This window comes from Aythya fuligula, chromosome 1, assembly GCF_009819795.1.
Source record: "Aythya fuligula isolate bAytFul2 chromosome 1, bAytFul2.pri, whole genome shotgun sequence".
Lineage (NCBI taxonomy): Eukaryota > Metazoa > Chordata > Aves > Anseriformes > Anatidae > Aythya > Aythya fuligula.
The window spans coordinates 102,155,355-102,177,082 of NC_045559.1; the positions used below are offsets into that span (position 1 = coordinate 102,155,355).

General features: G+C 36.5%; 1 protein-coding gene across 10 annotated transcripts in view; it reads right to left on the reverse strand.

The window, feature by feature from the left end:
* Positions 1–21,728, reverse strand: part of ROBO2 (roundabout guidance receptor 2) — a 1,102,980-nt gene that overhangs the window by 53,244 nt on the left and 1,028,008 nt on the right. For 7 of the 10 annotated variants that reach the window (XM_032182831.1, XM_032182822.1, XM_032182858.1 and 4 more), the window contains 4 exons: positions 16,929–17,053; positions 13,935–14,106; positions 7,975–8,157; positions 5,343–5,369 (listed from right to left, as the gene is read on the reverse strand). In XM_032182831.1, coding sequence (XP_032038722.1) covers positions 5,343–5,369; positions 7,975–8,157; positions 13,935–14,106; positions 16,929–17,053 — 507 coding nt within the window. The remainder of the gene's footprint in view (positions 1–5,342; positions 5,370–7,974; positions 8,158–13,934; positions 14,107–16,928; positions 17,054–21,728) is intronic. The other 3 variants (XM_032182879.1, XM_032182864.1, XM_032182816.1) reach the window with 1 other exon arrangement.

The window sequence follows — 21,728 nt, forward strand, 5'->3', positions numbered from 1 at the left end:
AACCTTTGTAAATAAAGTTTACAGTTTTAAAAGAATTATAGTGCAACATATTTTCTGAAAAATTCCTGGGATTAATGATCTTGTTTCAACTACAGACTACCAGAAATGATTTTAAAGTAATGTTGCCAACAAGTGAATAGCATGTACATGTGTCTGATATTTTATCTATGGATGTTATAAGGGGGTGAAAAAAATCGATACTTATGGTCTCAAAAATATTTATATTGCTAGTGTACCTCTATAAAGCAAAGCTAAAATGGGGGAGCTAGTAGGAAATCACAGCAATGTTTGCCAGACACATTCAATTTTCTGTTCAGTGAGGTATAGAGAAAACTCAAAGGCATGCTGTGAGAAACATATTGAGAAGACATGACATTGAAACCTCTGCTCTAGAGCCATAATCACTGCAGAATGGTTGTGGTGTAAGAGCCTGTTGAGAAGAGACAAGTATCACTGTGTTTGCTTTCTTTTCTGCTGCCTTTGTGGTTGTAACCATTCCCTGTTGTTTTTTTTTTTTTTTTTTTTTTGCTTTTGTTTTTTGTTTCTTTGTTTGTTTGTTTTTTACATTAAACAATTTTATGCCCTCCGAATATAAACTCAGTTTTTAGAAGAACCCATCTTGCAGTGATACAGTTTTCTGGGGAAGACAGTGCCTGGCTTATATAATGAGCATGTAATTGGTAGGGAATACAGGTTCTTTCATTTACCCTCCCTCCCTACATACCAACGTAAGGTTGGTTATAATTTTCATAAGAAAAGAAACAAGAAAGAATTGTAGATAGTACACTTGGTGAAAAGGACTCTGGAATATCAACTAAGCTAGCCAAAATTCTTCTTGGAATAAGTGAGATGTCATCAGGATGTCACAGAAAAAAAAAAAAAAAAAAAAAAAAAACCAACAAACAAACCACCACCATATTCCTGATGCCTTCCATAAATAGGTTACCTGAAAGTGGATAGAGAAGGTGCCTTTCTTTTAGCATCAATATTGTGAAAGGAAAGACAGCTAACAACAGAAGACATGGTCAGGCTGCCAACATAAGCACTATATTTATCATTCCTACCATACATTTTGTCAGCATTTTTGCCTGCAGTTTGATTTCTGCAATTACAAAACAAGTCTAAACGCCTGAATAGGAGCATACTTAATGCAATGCAGACTTGTAGATGTCACTGTGAAAATAAAACACACAGTCAGCTGGCTTTATTCATCCTGTCTCCACTTCAAAAAGATGCAGAGCTATTTCAAGGGGCAATGTAAGAGGAGGAAGGGAAGAATGTCCCTGTCACTGACCCACCCATCTCCCTTGGTTTTTATCACTGAGGAAGCAAAAAAGCTCTTTCAGCATTCTTTGCATCTGATATATGTTCTGAGAAAGGCTGCGGACCTGCTGGGATGAGATTGGCTTTCAAAAGAAGATGAAAAAAATAACCTCTGCATAGAGAGATTTTGAAGGAATCCCCACTAGCTTATACTTCAAGGACTGTAAGAATGCAGAAATATAATCCAAAGTGCATTTTAAATGCATAAATATTTAAGGAAATTATATTGTATACATTTGTATGAAGAACAGCATATGTTAAAGAGCTTTTTATATGCTTTTTATTAAATACATAAGGAGGTGCCCATACTATTTACTAGTATTATCTGACAAGGTTAAACTTAATCTTCATGCCTGCTAGGACTGGAAAAATATCAATGTATAGTAAGTTGACATTTTGAGGCAAGAAAGCTTTAGAAAGCTTTCTGTATGCCTATCTCTAGTAGGCCACATTTTCCTACCACAAATGAAAACTTTAATGTTGCCAGCCAAGTCTCATTCCTTTTTCTGATAAGCCGTTCCTCAAATATGAATGTAGATTAATCCTCTTTTAATAAGCATTAACTTAGAACAGATAATCAGCATATAAAAATTCCATCAAATCTTCTGACTACCTTCGGACAATTCTGTCAAATACTTATCCTCATTTAACAGTTTCAGGAGTTGAGCATAAAATATGTAGCATTCCATAATTTTCCATCTGTCTATTTTTAATTTGTTTTTGTTTACTTGGTTTCATGAAATCTTTAATCCCAAGGAGCATTACTCACTAAATAAGCTTACCTACTCACAAGTGAAAACACTCTTTCCTTTCCTTGCATGACTGATGGCCTAGACACTCTTGAGAACACCAGAGTATTCAACTGAGCAGTTACTGGCACAACAATGAGTTTGAAGGCATAGAAAAGATAAGCAGATAAATTAAATCTCTCTTATTTCTATAAATGGGTACTGTGCCTCTGTTATACGAAAACGAGAGAAGAGAATGGCAACTTCCAGTAGTAAATAAACAAATTCTGTTCAGTCACTGCAATATGAGAATGAAACAACTCATCTATTACATGAGAAGTGGTCAGAAAACTCTTCTGTGCCATCTAACATTTCTTGCATAAGGTAGAAACCCACAGTGCATGTTTATATCTGGCAACCTGAGTAAAGGGTAACTGCAAAAATAAAGAAAATCAGTGAAGTGGTAATTTTAGTTTTCACAGAAACTCATAAAAGCAAGACCAATCTATTCTTCATATCACAGAACAGATCACTAAAAAGGAATAACATCTGAATTCAGTTTCTCTGTGCCAGTTTTGTTTTTGTTGATAGCCTGTCGTGGTCCCCAAAATGTATAGTTGTTGTACAGCTGCAAATCATGACACTACTTTTGCTTACCAGGTAAGCAAAACACTCATTTAATGATCATGATAGATGATCATATGTTTTATAATACTGATATTATTGAGAATCAGTGCCTGGGGTGTCCTGACAGGGGAACGGGAAGTGGAGGAATAGTGAAATAGAGAATCATGACTGAATAACTATAGGATTTGGTTCAACTGAAAATAAGTAAGAAGACTTAGCTATGATTTTCAGTGTCACGTTTTGTTTCTGGCCATCTGAGCAATTGATCAGTACTTATAAAAATGTTCACAAAGACAGAAAGCTTAATGATTTTAACTCAATTATTCTACTCTGGCACAAATCTTTACCCATAACGTGACATTTGCTGTTTGTTCTTCTACATAGAATGCTACTGTTGTTTAGTCAGCAGAAATTATACCACTTAGGAGCCTAATAACAGATTACAAATAGCAGAGTTCTAGGAAAGACCTTTAATCTGAAAATGATCGGGTAGAACATTTTTGGCAAGTAATTATAACTGCTCAATCCAGACTTTTAAAAAGCATTTTTAGAACTTTAAGTTCTCTACATATGCTTCAGAAAACAAAAACAAACAACAACAAAAAACATTTACATCAGATATAACTGAAAAAATATCTTTGTTGTTCAGAAAGATGTGTATGAAATAGAGCAAACATATAAATGTTCCACTAATACTTTCAAACATCTTATTTTACAGTCAACTCTGCACGTTTTGTTTTTTTTAAGGGAAGAATTTAAAGCAGATGTTCGAACCAAAAGTGTGCAACTTCTAAATTCTGCATATATTATGATAAAATCATCTTCAGTAAAACTTTACTGACAGCTGTCTCTGATGAGCTTCTGAAAGCTACATACCACTGTCTAAATATTTAGATTTGAAACCAATTTAGTGTTTATGAATCATAACTTTGAAGGGAACAACATATAGTTAAATGTCAACAAACCTCCACAAGTGTAGATGTTTGTCTAAATGAAATTACCAATTGCAAATTCAAACATCAGAGAACTGAAGATGCCTCTTAGGGAACCTTAGGTATAAAGATAAAAACATGGGCTATGTATCCTCTTCCTGTTTTATTTTATTTTTAATTAATGTGGGTTTTTTTGGACTTGATTATGGGATGGCCTAGGTTATCAGTGCCTCCAGAAATTATTATAGACCAGGCAACAGAACTACATATTGTTAATAATTCTATAAAGTCCATGAGATGTCAAAACTATTCTTAAAACACAATTTTTGGTAGCGCCTCTGACATATCCTAGTCACCCAGCACATGTGGATCAACTGCACTGAATCATGCACATGGCAGCTCTAACACAATCTTGTGTTGTACCAATGCCAGCTTCAAAGGCAATGGGAAGAAAATAGTAGTTACAGTCAGTTGACAATGGCACAACTAAGAACCAAATTCAACAACGTATTATTTTATTTTTGAAAAAAATCCCACATTGTAACTCAAAGTAAGTAGAGTGTTTAGGGTAGGATGCACGACTTATTCTGGCTTTGACAAACACACCAAGAAGTCAGGAGGAGAGGTCTCTCTAGCAATGTCATCGGTCCCTGGTGCAGACACCACTACCTCCACTTATTTGCCTCAACAGTCATCTGCTCTTTTGTGTTAAGCTAAAACTTGAGATGTGGCTGAAGATCAGCAAGAGGTAGAAAGCAGCTAGCAGAGCATGAGGAACCATCCCATAATGTAGTTAAAAGACTGGTTTCTATCATATGTTTGGCAGAGGGGACAAAAGAGACAGCTTTGGCAAATGCAACTGAGGGTCCATGCTATACATAAAAAGCCTTACAGACTTCTGCTGGAAAACACTGAAACTTATCAGCCTATTATTGTGGAACTAAATTATATGTATGCTTATGACACTCAAGCTTAGGTATGAGAGCAGAAGCTAATTATTTATATTAATTATTACTGTTACTTGTATACTTTATTCTTCTTGGCTATCTATATGTTCTCTAAGCTGTTTGCCATCTGTTATTTCAGCCTCACTTCATTCATTCTTCATGTATCTTTAATCATGCTTACGATAACGGTCTACTGTATGCTATATTTATTAAAGATATGAAAACTAGGTTATCAAGCTTTGAATCGAGTAGGCAGAAAAAAAAAACACACAAACGTGTCAATTTCAGAAACACTGTGATTGAAATCTGTGCATAGGATAATCACTGGATTGCTTGCAGATCAGAATACCTCAAGGTAAGGCTGGTGTATACACAGCTAACAGCTGAAGTGGAAGAAAGTTCTTCTATTCCAGACCTTCAAAAACATTCGAAAGACTTTTTCTGAGCTTTAAAATCCAAAATTTGGTCATATGTGACTAATGTTTGTTTACGTTATGTTAGCTCAAGCATTTGTAATTTGAAATTATTTTCAAAACTGCATTATTTTGAAGAGTTAGATGAGTAAGAAGCATGCAGAATTATGGCAAAGACATTTATGGTGGTAGTTTTTAAGTTCCCCTAGAATCACTAGTGGAATAAATGCTATGTTTTCACCACAGATAAGTAGCAGAAGGGTTTCTCCTTTTGTTTGGCTTTATTTCTGCGTAACTCACACATTTATAAACACTTTGCTAATGCTTGCAATGATGTGTTGGTGAGGTAAGAGACAGACTAATGGACAGTACCTGCAGGGGTGAAGGTGAAGGACTGAACTGCAAAACAAGAAAGCAAACACATTGTGAGTTACACACCCCGATAACAAGTGCTAATTGCAGGGCACAAGTTTCCTCTGGAGTATACTCAGTTGTGGCTTAGTATCATATGCAGGACATAACAGTTGAGCTTAAAGCACTAACCAGCCAGCAGCCAATGAGAAATGACAGTTGGAAAGGTGAGCAGTGGATTTAGACAGTCACGTTTGAAGACAGTTATTGTGTGGACATGCTGTTCTCCACATTGTATACGTTAGAACGGATTCTGAAACATGATCTGTTATGAACTTAACTTGCTAAAAGCATACGCAATGTCATAATTCCAGTAATGGGAATTCCATGTCATGATGCAATGTTCACATCACACTTAAATGCAGCAAACATCATGAGAAGGAATGAGTTGCAGGAGACACGCTGTTTAAAATGACTATTATAAACAACTACAAGTATATATTTTAAGGTATAAAATACTTTTTTTCTTAAGCTACCCTCCCGCCCAGCATGCCAACTCACACACAGGGCTAATCATTCTGCATGCTAAGAAAGAGTTGTCTTAGCTTGCGTCCAAAGTTTATCTGTATGACTAATACAGATGCTGAGAGAGCTGGGGATGTTCAGCCTACAGACGTGAAGGCTCCAAGGTCACCTCATTGCAATGTTTCAGTAATTGAAGGGGACTTTTAAAAAAGACGGAGAGCAACTCTTTGCTCAATTAGATATTGACAGGATGAGGGGGAATGGTTTTAAACTAAAAGAGGTGAGATTTATATTAGAGGTTAGGACGAAATTCTTCACTCGGAGGGTGGTAAGGCACGGGAACAGGTTGCCCAGAGAGGTTGTAGATGCCCTATCCCTGGAGGTGTTCAATACCATGTTAGATGAGGCCCTGAGCAACCTGATCTAGTGGGTGGTGTCTCTGCGTACGGCAGGAGGGTTGGAACTAGATGACCTTTGAGGTCCCTTCCAACCCAGGCCACTCTATGGTTCTATGACTGCTTCCTAAGAGGAATAGCAGTACAACTCTCCCTTAATATGAAAAATCTTGGTATCTAAACTGGTATTTCACATCAGCACATGTATTGGCATGTGTGATATATATTAGTTCATCAATTTACACCATGTCTCAGAGACTAAAGGTAATTACTGTTAAAGGAAATTAAAAACACTTCATCAAAAAGCATAACCTATGAATGATACAGGCCACACGGTCATGCAAGGTGAGGTTCCACAGAAGCTGAATATATCTAAGAGCTGCTGCCATTGAACAGGTCTCTCTTCTCCCTGTTTCCACTGTGCTGACTTTGGTGCTTGTCTGATCTCTTCTTGGGTTGTTTCATTTCAATAAGCCAGCGGAAAACTAATTCAGCTGGGGTAAGAACAAGAAGGATTGAAGTCCCCTCCCCATCCCCCTGTCTCTCCTCCTCCTCCCCCCCCCCCAAGAAACTCTAGAACCATGAACAGTTTCCTCGTGGTTTAGTGAGTCTAGTCAGGACATTGAGGACACTGGTGATAGCTAACACCAAGGTGAGGAGGCACAGAACTGTTCGGTTGGGAGCAGGGAATGAACGTTGCTGGTTTGTTTTGACAGGAGCAAGGTATTGAGATGTTTAGACACCTAGGGAACCTGTGTTTTCTGGCTGGCACGTGACAACTTGTAAATTGTAGAGCAGTAGCGCAAATTTAGTCTCATATAATGTCAACATCAAATATGCTGTGTTCTCAACTGTGCAAATCCTGCTCAAACAGGAAATGTTTTCTCTTTTTAAATGTATTATATAAGCACAACAATAGAAACTACTCCAATATTTGACAAACAGCTTTTTCATGTTAAATTAGGCTTCATAGCAACCCATTTTATTGTAATCCTATATTCACCTGACTTCCTAAAACTACATAAGAATCCTGAAGCACAGAACAATATAGAAAACAGATAGTTTGGGGGAGGCAAAAAGCCTTTTAATTTGGTAAATTTATTTTTCTGAATGTAATTTTCAAAAGCTAATTTGTAAGTGGAACAACACATTTGGCACAAAACTGAACACATTGCAAGGGCATTCCAAAGTGTTCCCCCTCCATCAAAACTTTTTATGGCTTCTGCCATAGGTAAATTTTGACCACACTTCCCTGATACGTCATTTTCTTCTCCAGTGGTTATAGATATGGAGTCACTGATTAAGTACCTCAGTTTATTTCCCATGGCTTCAAAGACATGGAGATGCACGGGAATGAAGAAGGATACCAAATACTCTTTTTGACCTTCCTCATAAAGGTCTAGTGTAACTCACTTCTGAGCACATAAATGGAGCTGAACCACTGTCAAAGTGCCTTGTGAGGAAGGATTAATCCTATTTGTACCTTTTTATGTGATGCTGGAGATGTAAAAATAAAAACTGTCTTATGGTAATGATGAAATGTTGTACCGAGCAATGCATTTAAAGCTTCTCATACACCAGCATTTTCACAGCATACATTTAAAACAAGCATACAAAATTCACCCGGGCCACCTCTGCTATAAGTTTAACATGTTTTTTAAGTAGGTTTAACTGCACCTGTTCTCTTCATGATGGAACCTAATGAGATGGTAATAAATAGTTACTGTTCTTACCAGCATAATTACTGAGCCCCTTCCTCTTCTTTCTGCGCCAGTACAACCAGATGCTGAAACCCATCAGAATTACCCAACATGCACCACCGATGCCAGCTATAAAGGCAGGCTGTTTGACAACATCAGTGATTTGCTCTGTTATGCTGTTGTTATTTTCAGTGATGACAACTTCGTTACGACCTCCTGCACAAAAGAAAGTTGACAGGACATTGTTATTATGGATTCTGTAACTCAAACAGGAACCAGCTACTGATAATAAAAATTACAAACCAAAACAGAACAACAAAAAAAACATTAATGCACCTCAAAAGACGTATCCACAGGTTTACTAAGTATTAATGCACACCTGAAAACCAATGCTTCTAGTAAGAAAATCCACAGTCTATTGCAATCTTGCCAGAATGTATTTGAAAAGATGGCTTTATAGCACTCTCCCAAATAATTTAACAGATGCCAGTCCAGAGGTATCCTTTTTTTCTTTTTTTTTTTTTTTTAATACATGTGGGGTTTTTTCTTGTTTGTTTATTATTATAGGAAGAATATAATGATGAGAGAATGGATCGTAAAAAAAACAACTCAAAAAAACCCACCCAAGCAACTAATCAAATGAGAAATCCGATGTAAGACTTGCTACAGTATCAAAAAGCAGTTCCTTCTTTTATTATTGTCAGCATGCCAAAAGATCTTAACTCATCTTTTTCTTTATGTTAGAGATTCAAAATTAAAATAAATAATACAATGTATGTATGTTTAATTGAAGCAAAAATGCATTTCCCAGCAATTAGTTCATGGTGAACGCAATCCAAATGAATCTTAAGCACACTGATTTTGACACAAAGCAGAAAATAGCTTAAGTAACTGTAAGCACTAAATCACAGGAACAGATGTTATTTTTTCACCCAGAATAGGCATGAACAATCCTTAACATCAACCTGTAAGAAATAATTATGACATGTGGAATATCAATTAAAGTGACATGCATCAAAAATAACTATATAGTATCTTAATTTTGTCTAGTATCTTAGAAAACTGTAAATTTCAGTAGATGTTCCCACTTATTTTTTTGTTTGTTTGTTTGTTTTTTCTCCCTCTTCCTCTAAAAGGGAACTTTTCCAAAAGGAAAAGCTTGGTGTCCGGCTTGAAAACAAATGCTCGTAAAAATGTAGAAAGAAATTCAGGAAATGCTAAAACATTGTTCCAGGGTTGGCACTTTTCTACTTCCAAAACCTCCGTGTCAAAAATGGTTATTTTTACAACCAAGAAATGTGGAACATATTTTTTTTTTTTTCAAAAAATATGAATCTTGGTTCTACTGTATTTTATATAAACTGCCCACATCTACATTTTTGAAAGCGGTGAAGAAATTGTCCATCATTTCTGATAAATGCATTTATATAGCTCGGTCCTTGAAATCCATATGAAATACTATCAGATGCCTGTATGCATGCAGAAAAAAGATTTCAAGCTGCAAGGGTACCTACTCTACTGAGACAAAAAAATACTGTGATTCTCAATTATGAGTCTATCACATACATAAAAGTAGTTGAATACAGTAATAAAACATTGAAATGATCATTCAGAGCCAATTATTATAAGTATTGTAGCATTATGCCTTGCTGTCAAAATGTATGTTATGTATTCCTCTTCTGTAAGTCAGCAGTGGCTAAATTTACCGCTCCTTTCTTTAAGCAAAGCAGTTGCTGTGTCAGCACAGCAGCTTCAGTCGAAAGCAAACAGAAGTCCTTTGCTAAAGTAGATAAGAGAGAGCAAAGTCTGACACTTTTGGCTTTATTTCTACAGATGGTTCTTCATGGGATTCAACAGTTTAAATCTGAAAGGTTGCGAATGCGAACCTGTCCCAGAGCATGTCAGGTTGCCCATGCCTTCCCTGCCTGCACCTGCATCAGCCTCAAAATGGTGCTGCCCAAGCAAAGACACAGGGTTAGGTCCTCTGCTAAGCTCAGAGCTGGCTTCAGTTACTCAGGAAGAAATGTAATGCACTGCATTACATTGCTATAACTCTGTTAATGATCTCTGTGATTTTATTAAGCTTTCTCTCTTTCATCACCATGTCAATATTTAGTAATGATGACCGTCTGCTTTTGCAAACAAACTGCTGAAACCATGCTAGAGCTTGGCTTGCTTTCAGTAGTTCTGCTGAAGAAACAAAGCAGGCTTACCACAAACAAAACAGGTCCCACAGAAGGATGCTGTCACACTATGCCTGCTAACTGAGAAAAAGCCTTCACCTTGTACCAGTTTATACTGGGTCATGCAGGTAAGCTTTATGGGTCTCAAGGTCTGTTAGCTTCAGCTCTCCTTTCCCAAGTTTTCCTATTTTTCCTTGACACAGTCAAAAAAACGATACAATTCACAGTAACTCAGCAAGTGCCAGTGACAAGGAAAAGCTGGGAGGCAGTGGCGGCTCCTTTGTCAGATTTTCCCTTTTTTTTGTTGCCCATGGAAACAACCCACAGGTGCACCCCAGTGCTAAAAGGGGAAGTGCTGAAGACTAAAACTAATAGAAAGAGGCATGCTCTTCTAAGCACACAATTGATTTTCTAGTAGAAATCAGCATGGGAGTTGATGTTGCTCTAATTGCCATTAACTTTCAGTTAATTTCTGTGCCCTTTGGAGGCAAGATAAGAGCAGCAGGACGGTGAGGAAACAGGTAACATCCACACTGCTTTGGAGACAGTCACACTGTCGTGGGAAGTGGGGATGGGGAAGGTGCTTCAGATACAACAGATATAGGAGCAGACATTCCTGGGTTCCAGAAAAAAACAACTGCTTCCAGCAAAAGCCTCCAAAATATCCTGGTGCTATAGATCCAGTATTTTCTCTATGGTCAGAAAGCAGACTTCTGGGGATAGAGAATGTGAGAACAAACTGCAGAGAGGTTTGCCTGAGGAGAGCATTCACTGGACTTTCAACTCTCCCTCTCTTTTGGGGGAAGGTTCAACCTGTCTCAAAATTACCTTCTGAAGTTTGCAGTCTAGCTGATTGTTCTTGCCCTTCAGTGCCTACCAATTATGAGTGCAAAAGTAATAATTCATTTAAATGTCAAAATAACATATGCTTTCTGAATTCAGTGACTGAAAAATAAATGGATATGGATGAGCATTACCCACTGACGGTTCATAAAATTAATAGAATTGTTGTGGTTTTGGAAAACAAATTACATTAATTTTGTATTTCTTTATATAATATTTAATCAGAAGTAATATATATGTCATCCAAGGTAACGGTGTACTATTTCATATACTGCAGGTGTTTCTGTAACAATGCTGTCAGTTCAACTAATTAGAACATAGACAAGGGAAGTGTGTGACCTGTAACGCTCCATTGTTCCTGAAGACAAAAACATAATGAAATATAATGTCTTCCTCCCATTGGAGAGTAATGAAGAACAAAACTAATTTGTCGGACTAAAAATTAATTAGACACATCAGATTCGATTGTACCTATTACTGTGAAAGTTTGCAGCTGTTCCTCATATTATTATGCCAATGATGGAATGTAAGAATGAACAGGCCTGTGATGAACTGATGAAGAGAAATAATAGCTCTACCGTTAACCAATATTGCTGTTATCTTCAATTCTATTTCTGATATTCCAAGCAAAATTTTTCAGCATATCAATAGTGATGCTAAAAATGTTATTCTTGATTCCCTCTGAGTCTTCCATAACATTTTTCAACATCAGGCTTGAAGTACGGGCATGGAATTCCAGTAACTGTGACATGACTCCTAATTAAAGAAATAATATATTTTCTACAACTCCATGTTCTCCTCTTTAATGAAAATCTTGTTTGGATTTTCATTAGCCTGTTATTTAGACTTGGTTTGGGAAATCAGTAGTTGATTATCCATGGTGAAAATCAGTTACTTTCAGAATAAATTCTTAGAAGAACATATCCTGTATTTAAGAATATCTTAACTTCTTACATGTCAGAATTTTTTTTTTTTTTAAGTTTCCCTAAAAATTTCATTTTCTTATTTTATGTTCCTGATTCTCAGTCAAACATTGACAGACAACCAACTCAAATTTTCCAGAAATTGTGTCACTTAAACACTACTACCTTTATCAAGTGAATTGATAGTCTGAGAAATAACTGCCAGCAACTATGGCTCATAAGCAACAGGAAAACAGAACCTAAAGAAAAGTGAGATACATACCATATAATAACAACTACATCTAGCTTTGCGCTTCCCAAAGGGAAAACAGAAATGAGAGCAGAAAAGCAACCCAAACAGAAAAGACTCTCTTCTGCTTTTCAAGTAAAGGACTCTTAAATGTGTAAAGATGCTACCAGAGACTTGTTGGAGCAGACATTCTGGGATCATTAAAGGGATAAATAAATCATTAAGTTTAGCAATGCAAAACTTACATGGTCTCTAAATGCCAAAACCTTTTTTTCTTCCTTACGTATATTCCTTTGCAACCTAGCGTCCCTTTCCTCCTTCATGTAACAATACAGATCTCCCCATAATTAACACTTGATTATATTAGTCTTTTTTTTTTTTTTTTTAAGGAAAAAGACAAGATGAAGGGCTGCATCCAGATGTGGAGCTGAGCATTCTGGCAATCACCCAAGAAAGCACTTTAGTGTAAATTTAACTCACAACAGGTTAAGTGACACAAGACTACTCACATGCCCAAACTGAAACGCACTTAAGTACTTTGCTGGAACAAGCCCAACGTGTGTAGGGTGTAGCTGGATGGAACCCTCTCAGTAAGGGAAATAAGAAAAGCCCTGCTCAAAGCAAGTGCAATGACAGATCAATCTCACAGCATAAGCTATTTACACAGAGGTCCAAAATTCAGGCCTACTAGAAGACAGGTTTCTTGTATTTTCAAAAATCAAATTCTTGCTTTTAGAAAACCCTTTTCCCCCTCCTTTCTTTAGAGTTTCTGTGACTGACTCTTTCTAAAACCAATGCAATCTTGTATTTCTTCTGCCAGTGACAATATATCCAAAGCTAGAATATCTCTACTTTGATACACATGGAACCTGAATATCATTAAACATTTAAGCAACTCTAACGGGTTGGCCTTTTCTAAATGACTACAAATAATAGAAATGTCCATGTTTGGGAAATTGTGTTGTTAACACTTTCTAGAAAGAAAATAATTAATATCAACAGACCCACAAACAAGCAAACAAAAGCCTATTTAAGCAATAACTAAATTAGATCATACAGATGAAAGCAACAAAATTCCTGCACTATGCATTCCGAAGGGGTGTTGCTGTGCATAGCCCAATTCAGTTTTGCTAAATACAGTTACTTTTCCTATTCTTACCTTTCCCATATTGTTCCTGACTTTATATTTCATATTTGAGAATAATCTCAGAAGAAACAGAATCTGTGTTTCCCTTGGGTCAGGAAATTAATCCAGCATGGAAACCACTAATAAGAAACAGTCATTTAAAGGCAGAGATGCTAATACTACCTTTGCACTGCATTTGAACTACAGGCTACTCATTCTTTGTCAGAGGAAACGTGTCTGCTTGGGATACCTGAGAAACATTGACTTCATATGTTCAGAAAGCTAACTGTAAATATTGCCTTAGGCAGCAACACTGTGAGTAAAGCAATATTACAGTCATCTGAAGAGGAGAAAAAGGGAGCTCTAGCTGCTAGTTCCATAAATCTGTCAAGCTGCAAAAGTGGTAAATTAATTTAAAAAATATTAAATCAGTTTCATTAGGTACACTGCATTTTCTATAATGTCTCAGCAAAGAAAGAACTAGTTCACAGTACTGGCTGTGTGAAATCTGCACAAATCAAGACAAAACATCAACAGGCAGTGGGATGTTAAAAGCTAACCACCTAGCTCAATTTAAATGTCTTCTGCTCCATGGATTTTTGTTTCCAGAAGTGATTTATGAGAGCATTTCTGAAAGTCAAAACAAACAAATAAATAAAACAAAACAACAGAATAGACAATTTACTTACCAATTATTATGGGTTGTGGCTCACTTTTTACTCCCACACCTGCACTGGTGCTTGCAGCAACTTCCACACGGTACTGAATACCTGGGTATAGGCCACCTATTACTACAGACCGAATGGCTGCATCTACTGTTTTGTTGATATGAAATCGAGTCTCATTACCTAGGCACCAGATCTGGGACAAAAGTTGAGGTGTTAAAACTATGACCTTCTTCATACTCATAAACAATAGCTCATAGATATGACATATCAAGGTATTGCATAACAATCACTATTTTGTACTTTGGACTTTTAAACAATGCTACTATCCAGGAGCAGCTGGAATGGGGATGCTTTAGCTCAGGAAACTAACCCAGATTAGCATAAAATCAAGTAAACTGCAAAGACTGTTTACAAACACCACTCTGGACTCTGACTCTCAAAGGAGTGCAGTTCCATGGTACACTTGGAAGCACAGAACAGAATCATCTGAATGAAAAAAATGCTTTATACATTAATTGAAATCTTGTTCAGCTGTATGATTACTGGCAGATCTTTCCTTAAAAAAAAAAATCAGTTTTATTCATCCTTACTTTCCAGCAGCAAAAGGAAAACAACTAATAGAATGCATTGTAAAGTACTAAAGACAAAAAAAAACTTTCAAAATTTCAACTTCATTTTGCTACAAAACAGGGGGACATGAAATTTCTAAAGTGAAGTAAGTAAAAAACAACCTTTTATTGTCACTGTTGTGATTATATTTTTCAGAAAACAGTTCCTGACTCAATTATTTTCTAATTAAAGAAATATAACAAAATAATTTCTAATCTGAATTCACATTTTTTATGAGAATTGTGTATCATTTCAGAGTGATGTTCTATCTCTTGCATTCATCCATAGGCTTTTCCTGAGAACAGGAAAAAGGGATTCTTTAGTTAATGTTATCTCCACATACTGCTTGTGTATTATTAAAGAAAGCATTTGCTACCACTTCACTCAAGAAAATCAATGCATAAAGGTATCATATGTACACTACATAATTATAATCGCAGAAGAAAGCACTGCTGGTGGAACCACTATCAGCAACCAACTGATGCGTCTAAGCATCATTATAAAAATTATAAAAATCGTTATTTTTTTACCCTTATTTTTGACCCTTCTCAGTTTTTTGTCAAACCTCATCTCTTTTCTCTGAAGTATTGAGAATACTTGGAGGATAAAAGAAACTCTAATTCTCCTAAGCTTGTGTGGATCTTATTTGCAGGGCTGAATGCATTAGGGTGAGAGACTATTGCAATTCATTCTTTCAGTCCTTGTCTGTCCTGGTCTTAGGTCATGGTAGCTATGAGATGCTCCTAATTAAAGGTATTGAATTCATAAATGAATTTACAGGCATTCTCATGATCGAACTGGAATCAACAGACTTACATTCAATTTGTTAGTAAATGTCCTGTGAAACCTCAGCAGCCATTTTATACTAAAGGAAGTGTTAGACTCTTTGCATTAGATTTACCATAGCCAGCACACTAATTAAGCAGCCACCTAATCTAACACAGAAGGGATGTAATAGGTAGTGACTCCAGCCATTTTTATAAACAGCCTATATGCTTGAGCATTCACATGGAATGTTGCTTTTACTAACCATCATCCAACTTCGTTTCATATCAACATATTTTGTGGTTTAAGATTGTTTTACTTGTTTGTCTGTAAGCCCTTGATAGTTAATATTGACTTATAGTGGAGTCAGTATCAAGATGAATTAAGGCAAAAGATAATTATTAATTGATATGAAAATGAGATCAATAGAATATTGGGATTAATAAATTTTAATATTGACTAAAAGCAAAACAAAAGAAATGCTAAGCTAAACATAAATACTGTGAGCATTTACTGCATCCCTCAGACCAAATGATAAGCTATAAGATGTTGAAACATTAGTTGATTTAAAAGCTAAGCACTTTCTCCCTTCTTTATGCTGTGTTCCCTCAAGATACATCAGGAAGAGTACATTATATCTTCCTATGTAAAACAATCACCTGCATCTCAAAAAGCTAATATTTCTACCCTTCGCAGGATTGTCAAGGAAGCTACCCTGCCCTATTTCAATTAAAAATTTCACATTCGGTATACTAGCCTGCCAACATGAATATATTTACCAAACTGTGTGTTCCACAGTTGCAAGCCTGTGACAATGCTGAATCTAGCTTGATCATTTTCTCCATAGCGTTCCCCAGCACCACCAATAACACACTGCAATGTTTCCATGTTGTGAAAAACACTTGTGCAAAAGCGAGCCTAATGAGGAATTACAGACCATTACAAAATGTAAGGTGATAAATAAGCAATGGATAATTTGAGACATCATAGTGACAAAGGAGGAGAGGAGACAGCCAATGCAGGAAGCAGCCAAGTAACAAACTGCATATACAACCTGTTCCTCAGAGCAAACAACCTAGTACTTTAAGTTTTGAATCTTGACAGTGATAGTCATTGGAAGAAGACTTCTATTCTCCCAGAGCCATAGTCCTTGACTTTGACCTTGAAGTGTCAACATTAGCATGTTTGCAGTGGAAAGGAGCAGTATCTTTCCTGCCAGTTTTCATGCCAGAGTGAAGACACTCTAAGAAAAAGGCTCCACCACCTGTCCTGGGCGTAGATAACCCCTAAGTAAAAATAAAAAATAAATAATAATAATAATAAAAAAAAAAAAAACAACCATTCTCTTTCCAGAGCAGGGAAAAGGAAGAAATAAAGGCTCTTTAACCTATCTGCCATCTACAACTCTTTTCCAGATCTAGCTCATGTTATTTTTGCTTTTAATGTAATAGTAGTGCTGCTTAAATTAAAAATAAATAAATAAATAAATATCCATAAGCACTCAGTCCTCTTTCTCCATATAATTATATGGGTGGCAATAAATGCTGTCAGAATCTAAATCCATAAACAGTGCTGTTGTTCTCTAATTCAAACAGGCTTTTTCCTTAAACACACATCCCTCTCAGTACAGATCCTTTCTACCTTGTACTCCTGGATGACTCCATTTTGGTGATCTGGAGGGGGAGGATCCCAGGAGATGCTGATGCTTGTGCTGTTGTGGTTTCCAACTGTCAGGACAGTAACAGATTGAGGAGGGGCACTTGGAGCTGCACCAAACAGAGGGAACAAACAGAAGCAAGACATTAATACATTTCCTAGAGCACAAATTTTGCTGAAACTGTGTAAGTGCAAGAAGAGAATACATACAGTTTACACTGCCTGCAGGTGTAGGTATGCACATTTTGTTAGGCACTGACAATTTTGAAAAATGCCTTTCTGAAGAGAAGCATTGCACTGAATGAAAATGCAGAATTTGTGGCAATGGAGAGTCAATACAGATAATTCCTCTTTTATTTAGATTTAGCATTTCTTAAGCTTGCATTAGAATTATTCTCTGTGGTGGTTTTACTGTGCTGGGCAGCTAAACCCCACAACCGCTCTCTCACACTCTCATTTATTTTCCATAATACATAGTTATCTATGTATATGTCAACTAAGTCATAATGTGAGACTGCATCACCTGCCCTGAAGAGTCCTTTGATTGTTTTTTCCTGATGTCATCTAACACTATTGTGAGCAGATGTTTAAGAATTTTTGTTTACTTTTTTTTTTTTTTTTGTACTCCAAGAGGACATTAACTCAACATAAAGCATTTAAGCATAAAGCTTCTCAGTTCCTAGGCAGAAAAGGGTTAAACTGGGGCTTTACACCAAATGCCAGTGAACAGGGGAGATGGTGAATTAGGTCAGATATATACTTATGTCCTCTTTTCCCCAGGCAAATCTTTCTTTCTCCTGAGTCCCATACAATTCAACCATTCACAGTGGCCACTGCACATCAAGGCCGTATCTGTCAGGCAATTGTTTGTCAGCCCCACTACACTCACTTGCTAGAAGTGTGGAAAAAAAAAATCATAGCTGTTAGTGATCAGAGGTATGCTAACAAAGCCCTTCTTGCAGCTATACCAACAGCAGGGTGCTTTTGTTGGCTTAGGACATGTTTGGAAAGCGGTGCTGCAAGTCTGATAGGTATTAAAATGTCCCCTCTGTGAGCATCTGCTGCATCCACGCGGGGGCTCTCCCACCATAGGTATGCCACAGCAAAGGCACATGTCCCTCCTCGGCCAGTCCAAGATATTAAAACTTCTTCAGCTTCACTCTTTCCCCCCTTACTTTGAAGCAAGCACTGAAACTCCACTGCAGTGACAAGCTGTCACCAAAGTTGAGTGTGTCATATTACAGTATGTCTCTGGGAGGGAAATAATAACAACATCTGCACTGACTTGGTCCTATGATCCATCTAGTCCATCTATCCAGGTCCATTTACCCAGTCTTCAAAACAAACAAACAAACAAACACAACATAACAGAAAAATGCCAGGAAAGTGTGGACTAATAAAGTGAGCATATAATGATAGTTCTCCAGGAGAGTTTTGCAACTCCTTGTGGCCTGTTGCTCAGAGAATTCCTGTTCCATGGTGACATTTTATTTAATAACTACTGAATTTTTCTCCCATGAATTTGTCACCACCTTTAATACAAACTTAATGTATTCAATATGAAATATGGAAGCTTGTGTTGAAGAATAACAGTAGACCTTTTATCAGAACCTAAAATATTTTCCACTCTCCCCATCTCAACTTCAAATTTAAATAGTCCTCTGGTTTTAGGCACCTCGTGTTGTGTGGCTCCCCAACTCCAGTTCCCTAGTCTTAAGTTTTCCTATCCAGAGAAGACTCTTAACTGCTACATTCTGAGGGCACTGTAGTCTTATCTTTAATAGATGCTCCTGAATATGTGAACATTTTTGGACCATACTTCTCTGAAAAGCAGACAAAGTCACTGGCATCTTTGTATTACTGTCTGGCAGGTTTAACACAACTGCAGCCACAGATATCAAGAATACTAGACTTTCCTGAGTCTTTCCAGTTTTCCTTATTTTTTTTCTCTTTGACACTGGCTATGTTCCCACTTCGGACAGTTCTCAGTACTTGACCTGGCACAGGCTCAAGGAGCTGAGCTCAAATCTCTGGTAACCCTGAAGGGCAGGAGTATTTTTTTGCAATAATTATACAATTTAAAACTATGGTATCAGAGGTGGGGAGGAGGAACTATACAAGATTACATAAGAACAAATATTCTGGAGAAAAATGACACAGGCATGACTCTTTTGAGGCTGCACATATTGACGACAACATTTTCAGATGCAAGTTCAACTGCAAAGCAAATAGTGCTAGTTAGAAACAGAGTTCTGGCAAGAAGAAATGGAGCTCTGTCATAGACAATTTGACTCTTAGCTAGCTCAAGCAAAACATGGACAGGTGACTCCTTGCCATTGTGCAAAGCATGAAATTGGTGAAGTTAAAGTTGCATTGTGAATTTTATGGCAAGTGAAATAATTAGGCAAAGAGTAACAAACAAACAAACAAACACTTTTAAAATACCTTAAAGATATTCAGCAACAACAAACCATGAATAAATGTGTGCACAATATTAATTAGAACATTTTAAATGAAAATAATAAACAAAAATAGCAAAACAACACTATAATTCATTTATTTTTTTAATTACAGTGTAACATCTTGCTGATATGTATTTACTCTCATCTTTACAGAGGACATTCAGAAATATAATTTCTTATATACACATACTTAGGAAGACAGAGAGAGAAAGAGGTATATGTAAAATGAATACCTTACTCTAACATGTAAAGAAAAGCACACTGTAATGATTTGTCTTTGCATTTAAACTGCACGAATATTCTAGCTAACATTCTACCAGTGTGTGGTTTCTATTTGTTTTTGGAGGATACGTGCTAAGTTTGAAGCAAAATTAAAATCACAACTGATGATTGTGGCTGAAAGTATCACTTTAAGAGCTGCACTAAGGCAAGCAGGAATTGATTGCTGTTGCAAGACAGCAACTGATAAAAACTAAGGCGACCTCCATTACCAACTGTCGTATTTTTGTGGTGACAAACAATAGGCAGAACAAATACCACTCCACAAAGTTATTCTAGAAGATTTAAAATAGTGGATATAAGCAAAAGAAACATAATCTGTCTTTAGAGCAAGGATGAAAGAAGTGAAAATGAACAAATTCTATTTAGCTCTTTCTTTGTATGTGGAGGCACACATATGTATATAACACTTTTGCTTCCTCTTTCTATGATAATATCACTCTAAGCTGGCACCATGATATAAATTAAGCCACTTGTCTGACACTGCTGCAGTTATTAAATAGACCACATTGAAAAATAACATTTTTAAAGCCGTTTTCTCATTTCCCTTGCTGCTGGCTTGTGGAGAACACCTTGCCTGCTTCTTGACAGGTCAATTATTCCAGTGCTCAGCTTCTTCTTACAGATATGAAAGAACCCAAATCGCTGCTCATCTTTTCCAGACGCAGCCAAACAGAATTCCATTTGTTACTTTCACAAGGCCAAAGAGGTAGGAGATGAATGGATACTGAACTGTGACAAACGTCTGATCCAGAGGAAAAGCCTAACTGCAGCAAAATTGATTTTTAGAGGTAGGCCTCAGAAGTAACACTGCATGTAAAATTTAATCCAGCAGAAAGCTGCCACTACCCCTTGGCTGTACTTTGCCTTTACCAGGGCTATTCATTTTGATCTTGCAAAAAACTTCCAACTCTTCCAAATTATTTTCTAAAAATAGTATAACTGACATTTTTAAAAAGTCAAGTCTAGAAAAGCTCATTTTCGAAATGGAATCACAAACTACACAGCAAGTGTGACACCTTTAAATAGACTGCCATTTATCTTTATTGGATGAGAAGCAAACCTCAGTCATTAAACATTTAGTTGATGATATTTTTGAAATATATGAACACCAATATAATTAAAAAGATAATGTGGGGAGTTAAAGGCAATATCTGTAGAACTGCATTTAATAAACTTTTTAACTTTATCATGGAACTACTTTATCACCCAAACAAGAGGAAGAATTATTTACAGGGGCTGACAATAGACTGGTCATAATACTGTGAGTTATGAGTCACTTTTTGGAAAGAGACACTTGTAAATAGGTTCCTTGAAGCTTATATTAATCTGCCAGGCAAATCCTAGGTTGTGAATTATAAATAACTGTAGGAAAGAAAAGTTCTAAAAATCTTCACTATGTGGAAAATTATTTCACACAAAGAAAGTGGCATTTAAGGTAAGAAATTACTTTACAGACTGTGGGTGATGAGCTTTATACAAGAAAATTTAATTCTTCATTTATTTTATAGAAATAGAAATCTCTTTTTCAGTAGTTCTTACCTTTAGCAAGAGGCAGTTAGATGAACTGAATAAACAACAAAAATCAAGTGAAAATGGACAAAAAGCACATCTGCTAGTGAGGGGGGTATCCTATGCTTTAACTCTGGAAAAGCATTTTCAGCTTTGTTTAAACTGTTACAAACCTATTCTTAACTGACTGGTTTAGGCTTTATAACCTGAGCAAAGAAATGGAAATCAGGAGGTCAAAAATTCTAAATCTGACTTGAACAATGCCTTCCTACATGCTGCAGGACACTGAATTTCCTCATCTATAAAGTAGGGCAGCAACCAAGATATCTTCCGGATTATTTATTTAGTTGGCAATAATCATAACAAATTACAGAGAAAAGTGAGTAATAAGTGAGTCCTTTCTAGAATTAAAATGTACTTGGCAATCAGCATTAAATTAAACCTCAGGAGACTACTGTAAGTGAGTAAGATGCATCTTCAATAGGATGGAAAGATTACACTCAAAATGCACAAAAACCATATGAGCATTTTA